Below are 14101 nucleotides of genomic sequence, written 5' to 3' on the forward strand. Positions count from 1 at the left end.
ATTTTTTTAAACAAACTATTCCAACACAATAATGTCATCTTTAACTTCAAGAAAAGTGTTTCAAAAACAAGTAATTGCCACTTTAAGGGGAAAAATCGTGGAAAGTCGAATGCATGCACTAAAAAACACTCGTAATTGATCACGCTAACCAGCTAGTTTCCTTTCCAAGATGTCCGCCCAAGTCTTCACGACACAAATAAACCTTGTTATTTTAATTACGAACTATTCCAACACAATAATGTCATCATTAACTTCAATAAAAGTGTTTCAAAAACAAATTAAGTGCCACTTTAAGGGGAAATATCATGGAAAGTCGGGTGCATGCACGAAAAACCACTAGTAGTTGATCACGCTAACTAGCTAGTCTCCTCTCCAAGATGGCCGCTCAAGTCCTCTTAACACAAACAGGTCTCGTTATTTTTTTAACAAACTATTCCAACACGAAAATGTCATTGTTAACTCCACTATAAGTATTTTAAAAACACGAGTCACCATTTGAGGGTGAAAATTAATTGCAGTCGCACAAAAACTTGATCACGCTAACCAGCTAGACCCATCTCCAAGATGGCCGCCAAAGTCTTCACAACACCAATAAATCTTATAAATTTCTATTACGAACTTTTCCAACACAATGTCATCGTTAACTTCAATAAAAGTGTTTCAAAAACAAACTAATTGCCACTTTAAGGGGAAAAATCATGGAAAGTCGAATGCATGCAGGAAAAAACACTAATAGTTGATCACGCTAACTAGCTAGTCTCCTCTCCAAGATGGCCGCTCAAGTCCTCTTAACACAAACAGGTCTCGTTATTTTTTTAACAAACTATTCCAACACGAAAATGTCATTGTTAACTCCACTATAAGTATTTTAAAAACACGAGTCACCATTTGAGGGTGAAAATTAATTGCTGTCGCACAAAAACTTGATCACGCTAACCAGCTAGACCCATCTCCAAGATGGCCGCCAAAGTCTTCACAACACCAATAAATCTTATAAATTTCTATTACGAACTTTTCCAACACAATGTCATCGTTAACTTCAATAAAAGTGTTTCAAAAACAAACTAATTGCCACTTTAAGGGGAAAAATCATGGAAAGTCGAATGCATGCAGGAAAAAACACTAATAGTTGATCACGCTAACTAGCTAGTCTCCTCTCCAAGATGGCCGCTCAAGTCCTCTTAACACAAACAGGTCTCTTGTTATTTTTTTAAACAAACTATTCCAACACAATAATGTCATCTTTAACTTCAATAAAAGTGTTTCAAAAACAAACTAATTGCCACTTTAAGGGGAAAAATCATGGAAAGTCGAATGCATGCACTAAAAAACACTAGTAATTGATCACGCTAACCAGCTAGTTTCCTTTCCAAAATGGCCGCTCAAGTCCTCTTAACACAAACAGGTCTTTTGTTATTTTTTTTAACAAACTATTCCGACACAATAATGTCATCTTTAACTTCAATGAAAGTGTTTCAAAAACTAATGAATTGCCACTTTAAGGGGAAAAATCATGGAAAGTCGGGTACATGCGCTAAAAACACTAATAATTGATCACGCTAACTAACTAGTCTCCTCTCCAAGATGGCCGCTCAAGTCCTCTTAACACAAACAAATGTTATTTTTATTTACAAACTATTCCAACATGATAATGTCATCGTTAACTTCCATAAAAGTGTTTCAAAAACAAACTAATTGCCACTTTAAGGGGAAAAATCATGGAAAGTCGAATGCATGCACTAAAAAACACTAGTAATTGATCACGCTAACCAGCTAGTTTCCTTTCCAAAATGGCCGCTCAAGTCCTCTTAACACAAACAGGTCTCTTGTTATTTTTTTAAACAAACTATTCCAACACAATAATGTCATCTTTAACTTCAAGAAAAGTGTTTCAAAAACAAGTAATTGCCACTTTAAGGGGAAAAATCGTGGAAAGTCGAATGCATGCACTAAAAAACACTCGTAATTGATCACGCTAACCAGCTAGTTTCCTTTCCAAGATGTCCGCCCAAGTCTTCACGACACAAATAAACCTTGTTATTTTAATTACGAACTATTCCAACACAATAATGTCATCATTAACTTCAATAAAAGTGTTTCAAAAACAAATTAAGTGCCACTTTAAGGGGAAATATCATGGAAAGTCGGGTGCATGCACGAAAAACCACTAGTAGTTGATCACGCTAACTAGCTAGTCTCCTCTCCAAGATGGCCGCTCAAGTCCTCTTAACACAAACAGGTCTCGTTATTTTTAACAAACTATTCCAACACGAAAATGTCATTGTTAACTCCACTATAAGTATTTTAAAAACACGAGTCACCATTTGAGGGTGAAAATTAATTGCTGTCGCACAAAAACTTGATCACGCTAACCAGCTAGACCCATCTCCAAGATGGCCGCCAAAGTCTTCACAACACCAATAAATCTTATAAATTTCTATTACGAACTTTTCCAACACAATGTCATCGTTAACTTCAATAAAAGTGTTTCAAAAACAAACTAATTGCCACTTTAAGGGGAAAAATCATGGAAAGTCGAATGCATGCAGGAAAAAACACTAATAGTTGATCACGCTAACTAGCTAGTCTCCTCTCCAAGATGGCCGCTCAAGTCCTCTTAACACAAACAGGTATCGTTATTTTTTTGACAAACTATCCCAACACAATAATGTCATGTTGAACTTCAATAAAAGTGTTTCAAAAACAAATTAATTGCCACTTTAAGGGGGAAAATCATGGAAAGTCGGGTACATGCACTAAAAATTACTAGTAATTGATCACGCTAACCAGCTAGTTTCCTTTCCAAAATGGCCGCTCAAGTCCTCTTAACACAAACAAGTGTCGTTATTTTTTTGTACAAAATATTCCAACACAATAATGCACTTTAAGTCGTTTAAAACACATGTTCGACGGGACAAAAATAATGCAAGGACGGACAGTTGATTGCATGCCACAGCCGCAGGTGGCGCTGTAACTGACTAAAACACAGTAAAGAAGCCAGGACCAGCACAAACAAAAACATATTTACAAACAAGAAAGTTGACGTGTGAGTGAAATAGTTGTATTTATTTTTTTAATGTTAGGTAAAACTGCTAGTTTTGATGGTTTGGCTTGACTTTGACGTGCATGTTGTATTCCTGGAGGTATGGAAGACGCCACACTAGTTTGAAATGACGTCAGAAGTCGCAACTTTTACCACACGCTGGCAAGTGTGTGTGTGTGTGTGTGTGTGTGTGTGTGTGTTCTCACCCCAGGGTGCTGATGAAGCCATTGACGGTGCCTTCAGCGTACAGAGACACCAGGTCTCCGATGTGCAGGAAACTGGACGCGCTGTCCGACATGCCGACCCAACAAAATTTCGCGGCGCTTCCACCAAAAAAAAAAAAAAAAAAAAAAAAAAAAAAAAAAGTTGTTCACGCTGCGCGCTGCCGTGCCGGCGTCATGCTTGAAGTTCAGCGTTCGAATCCCGCACTTTGCAGAGGGAACGCCGACTCCTCCCCCTTTCCTCCTCCCCCCTCCCCTCTCAAAGCCGGAAGCGAGCGAGGTGTTGATAAGGCTTGGCTGCGTGCAAACAAAACACGCCACTTCTATCTATTTATGGTAGAATATATCTGTTCTGTTAATTTTGTTGCCTTTCTGAACGACGGTGCTCGTTTTGAGCGCGAAGTTTTCTATGATATTGTCGTTGAAAGAAAGTTCTGGGGCGGGGGGGGGGAAACAACAACTTTAAGGCAACTTTCTCCCTTTCACTCCAAACCCGGAAGTGTCACCTGGCATGCGTCTAGGTGCGCCGCAGGGGGCGGGGCTTAGTTGAAGTTAAAGTTAAAGTAAAAATTGTCTCACACACACACACTAGGTGTGGTGAAATGTGTCCTCTGCACTTAACCCATGCCCTTGTTCACCCCCTGGGACAATTATTTTGACTCGGGGGCCAAATTTAGAGAAAAAAAAGTGTCTGGGGGCCGGTATATCTATTATACATCCATCCATCCATCTTCTTCCACTTATCCGAGGTCGGGTCGCGGGGGCAGCAGCCTAAGCAGGGAAAGGGCATCTCTATCATCCTTCAAAACCGCAATAAAAGTACACCTCCAGGCAACTTCAACCCTAAACTAACACCCTCCCCGGATTGTTGTTAATAATCAAATGTAAACAATCAAATGCAGGTATTTTTCTTATGCCTTCTGATCTCTCTCTCTATGTCCACTACTTGCTGTACAAATCCTACCAAGTCAGACATACACTGTTTCAATATCCATTTCTCTGTTCTCAATTGTTGATGACTGATGATAACAACCAAACCTAACACCCCCCCCCCTCACCCCGAATTGTAAATAATGTAAATAATTCAATGTATACACCCTGATGTACCAGTGACGTGCGGTCACTAGAGGCAGGTGAGGCGGGGCCTCACCTGCCATCATGTAAAGAAAAAAAATGTAAAAAGAAAAAATATTAAATTGTTATATGTATCCAGTGATTATACTATAAAGTTATTTTCCATTTAACTTCACCAGTTTTAGATTATTTTTATTCAAAATCGCTGAATTTTCACATTTGCCGTTCAAATACTGAGAAGAGACGGTGCGGTGAACAGCAGCCAGTTGAGGCACGTCACTCAATTGTGCCTCACCATGGATTGCGCAATGACTCGGCTAACTGCTGGCCTGCTGTGCAGTGAGACCGTATTGCTATATGAACTATATTATACATTTCCATAGTTTAGTTAGCTGAGGTATATAATGTACAGTGTATTTTGTCAACAACTGTATGTGTGTAAAGTATTTCTTGTGCTGAGCGATCATAAAACTACTGCGAAGACGCACTGGCTGAGGCTCGCGTAACCCCGCCTCCTGGTGCCGGTTAAGGCACCTTCGCCGCAGACTGCACCCCCAACCAAAGCCCACGCCCAAACCCTCCACGTGCAAGACCGAATCCACCCAAAAAAAGTCACTTAACAAGAAGCCAAAAAGTGCAAAAACAACAATGCTCGCGCCGGAGGAGCCGTGAACGACTGCAGGGACACAACATTAGGTACACCTGCAGACTGCAGCACGGATTTCATATTTCATTCATTCACAACTCCTCCAACACCAACACCACTGTTCCCGCACTTATAAGTAAAGGTAAGACCATAATAACCTTTTTTTTTTAATTAAATGTGCTTTTTTGTGTGCTACAGTTTGTATGTGTAAAGTTAAAGTTAAGTTAAAGTAGCAATGATTGTCACACACACACTAGGTGTGGTGAAATTTGTCCTCTGCATTTGACCCATCCCTTGATCACCCCCTGGGATGTGAGGGGAGCAGTGGGCAGCAGCGGCGCCGCGCCCGGGAATAATTTTTGGTGATTTAACCCCCAATTCCAACCCTTGATGCTGAGTGCCAAGCACGGAAGAATGCTGGTATGAGCTTTTAAACATAACCCGTTAACTGCTGCCAATCAAATGGTGAATAAGATACTCTTTAGGGTTCATATGTTTGTAAATCTGACTGTGATGAAGTCAGTGCCTCACCAGCCATGAACCTCACCACACGTCACTGCCTCCAGGCAACTTCAACCCTAAACTAACACCCTCCCCGGATTGTTGTTAATAATCAAATGTAAACAATCAAATGCAGGTATTTTTCTTATGCCTTCTGATCTCTCTCTCTATGTCCACTACTTGCCGTACAAATCCTACCAAGTCAGACATACACTGTTTCAATATCCATTTCTCTGTTCTCAATTGTTGATGACTGATGATAACAACCAAACCTAACCCCCAGCCCCCCTCCACACCCCGAATTGTAAATAATGTAAGTAATTCAATGTATACACCCTGATGATTATCTTGTGTGATGACTGTATTATGATGATAGTATATATGATAGTATATATCTGTATCATGAATCAATTTAAGTGGACCCCAACTTAAACAAGTTGAAAAACTTATTTGGGTGTTACCATTTAGAGGTCAATTGTACGGAATATGTACTTCACTGTGCAACCTACTAATAAAAGTCTCAATCAATCAATCAATCAATCAATCAAGCCCAGACTTCCCTCTCCCCAGCCACTTCTTCCAGCTCTTCCCGAGGGATCCCGAGGCGTTCCCAGGCCAGCCGGGAGACATAGTCTTCCCAACGTGTCCTGGGTCTTCCCCGTGGCCTCCTACCGGTCGGACGTGCCCTAAACACCTCCCTAGGGAGGCGTTCGGGTGGCATCCTGACCAGATGCCCGAACCACCTCATCTGGCTCCTCTCGATGTGGAGGAGCAGCGGCTTTACTTTGAGCTCCCCCGGATGACAGAGCTTCTCACCCTATCTCTAAAGGGAGAGACCCGCCACCCGGCAGAGGAAACTCATTTCGGCCGCTTGTACCCGTGATCTTGTTCTTTCGGTCATAACCCAAAGCTCATGACCATAGGTGAGGATGGGAACGTAGATCAACCGGTAAATTGAGAGCTTTGCCTTCCGGCTCAGCTCCTTCATCACCACAACGGATTGATACAGCGTCCGCATTACTGAAGACGCCGCACCATCCACTCTTCCCTCACTCGTGAACAAGACTCCGAGGTACTTGAACTCCTCCACTTGGGGCAGGGTCTCCTCCCCAACCCGTAGATGGCACTCCACCCTTTTCTGGGCGAGAACCATGGACTCAGACTTGGAGGTGCTGATTCCCATCCCCAATCGCTTCACACTCTGCTGCGAATATCTATTATTAGGAACACTAATACAAAACTTCACAATAATGACTGATTGAATGCTAAAAACGTTAAAAAATTAAATGGAATTTTACACTTTTCTATGAAGTATAAAACACTGAATATTGACAATATATGAACGTCACACCCCCTCTCTATCGACATATTTTACAATCAAGCGAAACGCAACAAAAATGCAACAAACAACTAAATATGAACGCGAAGGGTAAGAAGACCCCCACCTACAAACTGATATATCTGATGCATCACTAAGATTTAGAACTTTGTTTTGAAAATCTCTTTCCGGGTCTATCCCTGACACCCGCATTTCAGGCTAGCCGCTCTGGAAACACTCTGTGGAAACGCTCCCCACCCACACTGCTTGGTGCCTCGTCTGATCTGCTGTCACTTAGGTTACCATAGTAACTAATTAAATTACCGTAGTAACTAATTAGATTACCATAGTAACTAGTATATCATGCAAAAGCACAGATTCCAACCATTGAAATACTTTGTATGGTTCAAGACTTACGATCATTTGAAAACATCCTAAAAAAGTTATTTTGGAATGTTCGGCGGGCCAGATTGAAAAGCTTAAGGGGCCGCATGTGGCCCCCGGGCCTTAATTTGCCCAGGTCTGCCCTGGGAGGTGAGGGGAGCAGTGAGCAGCAGCAGTGGCCGGGAATCATTTTTGGTGATTTAACCCCCAATTCCAACACTTGATGCTGAGTGCCAAGCAGGGAGATAATGGGTCCCATTTTTATAGTCTTTGGTATGACTCGGCCAGGGTTTGAACTCACAACCTACCGATCTCAGGGCGGACACTCTAACCCAGACCTGGGCAAATTAAGGCCCGGGGGGCCACATGCGGCCCGTTAAGCTTTTCAACGTGGCCCGCCGGACATTCCCAAATATTTTTTTTAGGATGTTTTCAAATGACCGTAAGTCTTGAACCATACAAAGTATTTAAATGGTTGGAATCTGCACTTTTGCATGATATGCTAGCTCAGTGGTTCTTAACCTGGGTTCGATTGAACCGTAGGGGTTCGGTGAGTAGGCCTCAGCGGTTCGGCAGAGCCTCCGCCGCGGAAGTCAAAACACACCCAACTCATCGTAAAAATAAAAACTTCACCCTGTCGGCGTATTATGGATACTCCCCCAAACAATGTTCCCTCTAATTTTCCGTACCTGTGAGCAAACGCAAAAACTCCTTGAGCGTTCAGTGGAGCACATGTGAGCGACGTCAGACGTGCACATGCACTGTGGTCACACCTGCAGCACACCTGTCCCAAACCTGACTAAATAAAAAGTTCAATGTTTTATTATTATAATCAATTGACAACAGTCATTTCCATGATATTATTTTGTAATATAAGTGTTACAATGACTATAACATATTGTTTTTCATGAGCTGTGTACTAACATTATATGTCTGGGTGGGGGTCCTGCTTTGGAAATAATGTGTACCCTTTTCAGACATTGCATTTAGTTCCCACTAAAACATTCACATGTTGCACAATGAGATGTAAACATGGGATCATGTCTACATTCCTGTAACTTTCTGTTTGTAAAATATACCTTTATTATAGTATATCTTTAATATAATAACATCATTTTATGATTACGGTTCGGTGAATGCGCATATGAAACTGGTGGGGTTCGGTACCTCCGACAAGGTTAAGAACCACTGTACTAGTTACTATGGTAATTTAATTAGTTACTATGGTAATCTAAGTCACAGCAGCTCAGACGAGGCACCAAGCAGTGTGGGTGGGGAGCGTTTCCACAGAGTGTTTCCAGAGCGGCCAGCCTGAAATGTGGCGATCTCTGAATCCGGGAACATATCCTTCACGAATTTGTTGAAAACATCCGCAAATGAGAACGGGATGTCGCTTGCAAGGTGGCCCATAATACTGCGTTGCTTCTCTGACCGTTCATGAGTGACTATACCCATTCGGCCACCGTGTTATGGGTTATAGATAAACCTATGGATGACGGAGACATATATAATAGTCTCCTTTTCAGGTGAGAGGACGCTTTAAGGCATGCCCCCAATATTGTTAGTCCGGCTGGAAATTTTGAACATTACTACTTGCCGTAGTTTTAAAGCAATACATGATGGGAATCAGGATGTTGTGTGTTAGTGTATTAACGTGCCGGCTGGAATAAACACACGCTGAGAAATAGCTCCGCGCCTGCCTACTTTATGGGATGGTGTCCTGCTGGCCCCACTATGGACGGGACTCTTACTATTATGTTGGATCCACTATGGACTGGACTCTCACAATATTATGTCAGACCCACTCGACATCCATTGCATTCGGTCTCCCCTAGAGGGGGGGGGGGTTACCCACATATGCGGTCCTCTCCAAGGTTTCTCATAGTCATTCACATCGACGTCCCACTGGGGTGAGTTTTTCCTTGCCCTTATGTGGGCTTTGTACCGAGGATGTCGTTGTGGCTTGTGCAGCCCTTTGAGACACTTGTGATTTAGGGCTATATAAATAAACATTGATTGATTGATTGATAAATCTATGGATAACGGAGACATATATAATAGTCTCCTTTTCAGGTGAGAGAGGACGCTAAAGGCAGTGCCTTTAAGGCACGCCCCCAATATAGTTGTCCGGCTGGAAATCGGGAGAAATTCGGGAGAATGGTTGTCCCGGGAGATTTTCGGGAGAGGCACTGAAATTCGGGAGTCTCCCAGAAAATTTGGGAGGGTTGGCAAGTATGGTTATTACGTCCATTTGCAGAACGCAGCTCGAACATATTGTGGGAAAAAAGAACAATAAAAGTGTAAAAAAAAAAGACCTGATGTAATGACAAAAACCTGAAATTTTGATACTATTAATTATTATGAATACAATTTGTCACTTATAACACAAAGCTGACACTACTTTTTATATATAATTCTGTTTGCAGCATTTTTTTCCAAAATATATATATCTTTTTTAAATGTCCCCCACGTACTTGACTTTTCAAATTTTGTATAAACTTTTGAGCTTTTTTTCATTAAATTACGTGTTTTTGCTATTTTTTTCCTCAATATTTACTTTTGGGGGGTTTTCCGACAACATGCCAACAAAACTGGAGCTGCAGGCCTGCGAATGGCCCCCGTGCCACACTTTGGACACCCCTGATTTTTTCGAACCAGCAAAATACATGAACATAAAAATAAACAAGATCTTCAATGCATTTTTCTAAAATATGTATCATAAAAATATCTTCACTAGGGTTTACAGATAATAATCGAGACAAACGTAAAGAAAGGCAAAATAATGGTCAACACTTGAAAGAAAATGACATTAAAAAAAAATCTGTCTTTAAATTACATTGTTTCTATAATACCAGAATGTGCTACATTTTTCAGGTTTAGAAACTACACATGGGATTTTTTTGCTCTCCCAATTGAGCCGTATCTTGAAGAGTCGGTCATGTCAAAGAGTCATTCATAAGACTTGTTGTTATATTTCTTTTTCCCCAATTGTTTTTCAGAAATGAGTCGTTTTTACATAGGATTTAAGATAAGGTAACATTGGGATTTGAATTAAAAAAATGCTCACCCATTTATACTCAATAGGAAATATGTTAACAAGTCAATTATAATTGCATCTGTTTTAATTGTGTTAAAAAAATTGTTTTTTAATTTTATTTTATTTTGTATTTTTTTATTATTATTATTTTTAATTTTTTTCTGTTTTTACTGTAAACATTATAACATGTGATACCTTATTCTCATATTTTGTTCTGTTAGTTTTGACTACCTCAGTTCTGTTTTCTGCACCCCTGGGTTTGTGTTTCAGTTGCCATGACTGCAGAGTAGTTCCACCTGCCTCTGATTAGTGTTCGGGATGCTCACCTGCTCCTGGGCACTAATCAGAGAGCTATTCATTCCCGTTTCTTAGGCTGGTGGTTGTGCTAGTGGGGTGGCACAGCTGTGCCTGGCCAAGCGGCAACCTCCGGCTCGGCCACCACCACCTGTCCTTCAGCATGCCAAGCCGCAACACCCAGCCAGGCCACCTCCGCCAAAGTCACAGCTAGCACCCGCTCCAGCTCCACGGCTATCACCTGAACCTGCAACAAGACTGGTTCCCGTGCCAGCACCTGCTCCAAGACTGGTTTCCGTGCCAGCACCTGCTCCAAGACTGGTTCCCCCGCCAGCTACCTGCTCCAAGACTGGTTCCCCCACAGCACCTGCGCCAAGACTGGTTCCCCCCGTAAGCACCTGCTCCAAGACTGGTTCCCCCCGTAAGCACCGGCTCCAAGACTGGTTGCCCCACCAGCATCGACTCAAAGACTGATTCCGGTTCCTGCACCACGGCTGGTCCCCGCGCCAGCACCTGCTCCAAGGCTGGTACCCGCGCCAGTACCACACCTAGCAGCACCACGGCAGCCTCCTTCGCCTGCCGCTCAAGCTCCAGAGGTACCTCCGTCTTCCTCGTCTCCGGCGGGCCGTCCCACGGCGCCGCCCTCATCTCTAGCGTCGTCGCCACCGCGACCTCCAGCTGGCCTGCAGCACAAGCTGACAGACAGCGGTGACGCCCACGATTGGGGTGTAGGACTCAGAGGCTGCTGAGGTTCTTGCGCCACTCGCGGCTGCCTTCTCAATGGCCACGGATGTGGCTGTTCTGTGGTCGCCCACCTCACCTGCTGCAGCGGCGTTCCATTCGCCGCCGCCACTTCACATCGAATAGTCCACTTTGAAGTATTTTTTGGAGGCAAATATTGTACAGTTTGCCATAAAAAAACTATGTGTTCTAAGACAAAAAGAGCATAAAACAAATTAGCAAAAAACTATTAAAATTAATAAAAACTTACAATCGACGGATTGATCTAAAGTTCTTCTGGAGGTTTAGGCGTTGAAAGTCAAAAAAATTAAAAACAAGGTATAACATATTTTTGACAATTTTATGAATATATTGAATTCTGGAGAATTTTAATGAGATTAAAAAATACAAAACTAATTTCTTAAAAATAATAATGAATGTTGTCATGAATTATTGCCCTATTTAAGGCTCCAATGACTTCACATTAAATATATTTGTCCCCCCCCAAAATATTGCATGTTTAGTGTTTTTGCCATAAATAAAGGTTTTTCTTTGACAAAAAGGAAATAAATAAATAAATAAATAAATACAAATGTACATCAACACATCTAAAGTAGATGTGGAGATTTAATCGTTGAAAAAAATAATACTAACACAAGACTTATTTATTTTTTATTTTTATGACTGACACCCGTCCAGGTCCCCAGGACCAGACTTGAGGGGATTTTAAAAAAAGTATTTGAAAATTAAAAATATCGAAATGGCCCCCGCGTGATTTCATTTTAAAAAGTGGAAAAAGTTTGGACACCCCTTATCTGGAATACTTTGTGTGTAAAAAATATAAATACAACTAAGACAAGAATGAGCACAAAATGTAAATATAAATACACAATTGTATTACCCTAACCTGATGTATGCGCACCTAAACGAGGCGACTCAATAAACCCAAAACTAAATAATTGTGTTGCTACGTTTCTTTTGACTTTTGGTCATTTTACGTTTTGTTTTGTTTTGGTCGGTGTGACTCCGGTCCAGTCTGGTAGATTCAAATGGCTCCCAAACGAACTGCCTTGAAAGAGCTGTTGAAAAAAACTCGACTCGTTCACAAAAGACACATCTTTACGAGGAAACAACCCTCCCCTATGTAGGACATAATGGAAGTAGAAATAATCTGTTCCAGAGTAAAAACCGAATGTAGTGTACGGGCATTGTTTTATGTCAAGGGTTCCTAATCATTTTGACCCCGGAGCCCAACTTTTCCACCACATAGGGGCCGGGGGCCCACTCAAATATTAACACTGAATTAAAGCTGCAAGCAGCGATGGACGAGACCGACTTTGACGGCACATAAAATCCAAACCGGAGCAGTAATTAAAACTCTTTGGTCAACTTTTAATCAGAAGGGTTCAATCTCTCTCCTGTGCTAGTTTGAAGCCGACACGACAATTGCGCTCAGAGGAGATAATGTTTGAAAAATGGTGACTGGTTTTTACAAAACTTTTGTTTTGAAGGGAGAATTGCAAACTTCCTGTTGATTTTTTCTTGGGGTTGTTAATTTATGAAATGTAGGTCTAAGTGAGACCTACATAGAGGTTTTTGTTTCATGTCTCTAAGACATTCCTACTGGAAGTTACAGGCAGTTTTGTCTGAGTTTTCTTCCTAGGAGCAGTTGTGTCTGTTTTCTTCCTAGGGGGCGCTGGAGCGCAATTTTGAGTTTTGGGGTTGGGTTTCTTAATAGATCGCAATTTTTGCCAGTCCTGATGTGTGTGTCCAGTTTGGTGAGTTTTGAAGCATGTTAAGGGGGTCAAATTACAGCTCAAAGAGGCAAACGTGATTGTTTTTACTAAAATTTTGTTTTGAAGGGGGAATTGCCAACTTCCTGTTGATTTTTGCTGAAGGAAGTTGATGTATGAAATCTAGGTATAAGTCAGACCTACATAGAGGTTTTTGTTTCATGTCTCTACGACATTCATACCGGAAGTTACAAGCAGTTTTGTCTGTGTTTTTTCCTAGGGGGCGCTAGAGTGCAATTTTGAGTTTTGGGGTTTGTTTTTTTTATTAGATCGCAATTTTCGCCAGTGTGTGTCAAATATGGTGAGTTTTGAAGCATGTTAAAGGGGTCAAATTACAGCTCAAAGAGGCGGCGGAATAATAATAATAAAACACACGAAATACAATAGGGTCCTCTGTGCCAAAGGGACATTGCGGTCCCTAATAAGTAATCTTCGTATATTTGTGTAGCACTTTTCATACAAAGTAACTAACCCACACACTGTTGACAAAAAAGCATGCGTTAATCACAAATATTATTATTTGATGAACACGTCAAACTTAGGCTCAGGTCAGGCTGATTAGAAAAATAAGTACCACTGCAAAAGAAGGGACTCCTAAGTAACTGACAATAACTGTAGTGCTGAAATAGATTAATTCAATTAATAATGAACATGTTTCTTAACTAAACTGTGAATAAAATAAAATACAATTGCGCAAAATACTTAATATAAATGTTTCTCAAACCGTCAATTAAAGTGCAAATGAAAATACATCCTCGCCTCTACAGTCATCATTTTTGTACTTAAAAAGTTTTTCCTATGAGTTCTGCTGCAGACTTCTTCTGTCTGTTTGATGGTGTCATTACTGCCACAGGTGGTGGACAAGGGTATTGCAGCTGGGAAACGTTTTGCCGACCCCAAGGTTAAGAAACACTGTTTTAAGTCATTATTGAATATTCTCACGTGACATACAAGTGTAAAAAAAAAAAAAAGAAGTTAGCTTTTTCCCCCCCCCCCCATAATCGCAACTCAATTCCACTTCCTGGTCTTTAATTGAAAATGCAATATTAGGCTGACATTGAACGGTCGTT

The 14101-nt window shown here is 41.3% G+C and overlaps 1 protein-coding gene across 1 annotated transcript in view; it reads right to left on the reverse strand.

Annotated features, from left to right (window-relative positions):
• The window catches only part of itpr3 (inositol 1,4,5-trisphosphate receptor, type 3), a 152268-nt gene extending 148906 nt beyond the window's left edge, over positions 1-3362 (reverse strand). The window contains exon 1 of the mRNA XM_061924344.1: positions 3250-3362. Coding sequence (XP_061780328.1) covers positions 3250-3341 — 92 coding nt within the window. The 5' untranslated portion in view covers positions 3342-3362. The remainder of the gene's footprint in view (positions 1-3249) is intronic.
• Between the last annotated feature and the right edge of the window lie 10739 nt (positions 3363-14101).

The sequence above is a fragment of the Nerophis lumbriciformis genome, linkage group LG01 (genome assembly GCF_033978685.3).
Source record: "Nerophis lumbriciformis linkage group LG01, RoL_Nlum_v2.1, whole genome shotgun sequence".
Classification (NCBI taxonomy): Eukaryota; Metazoa; Chordata; class Actinopteri; order Syngnathiformes; family Syngnathidae; genus Nerophis; species Nerophis lumbriciformis.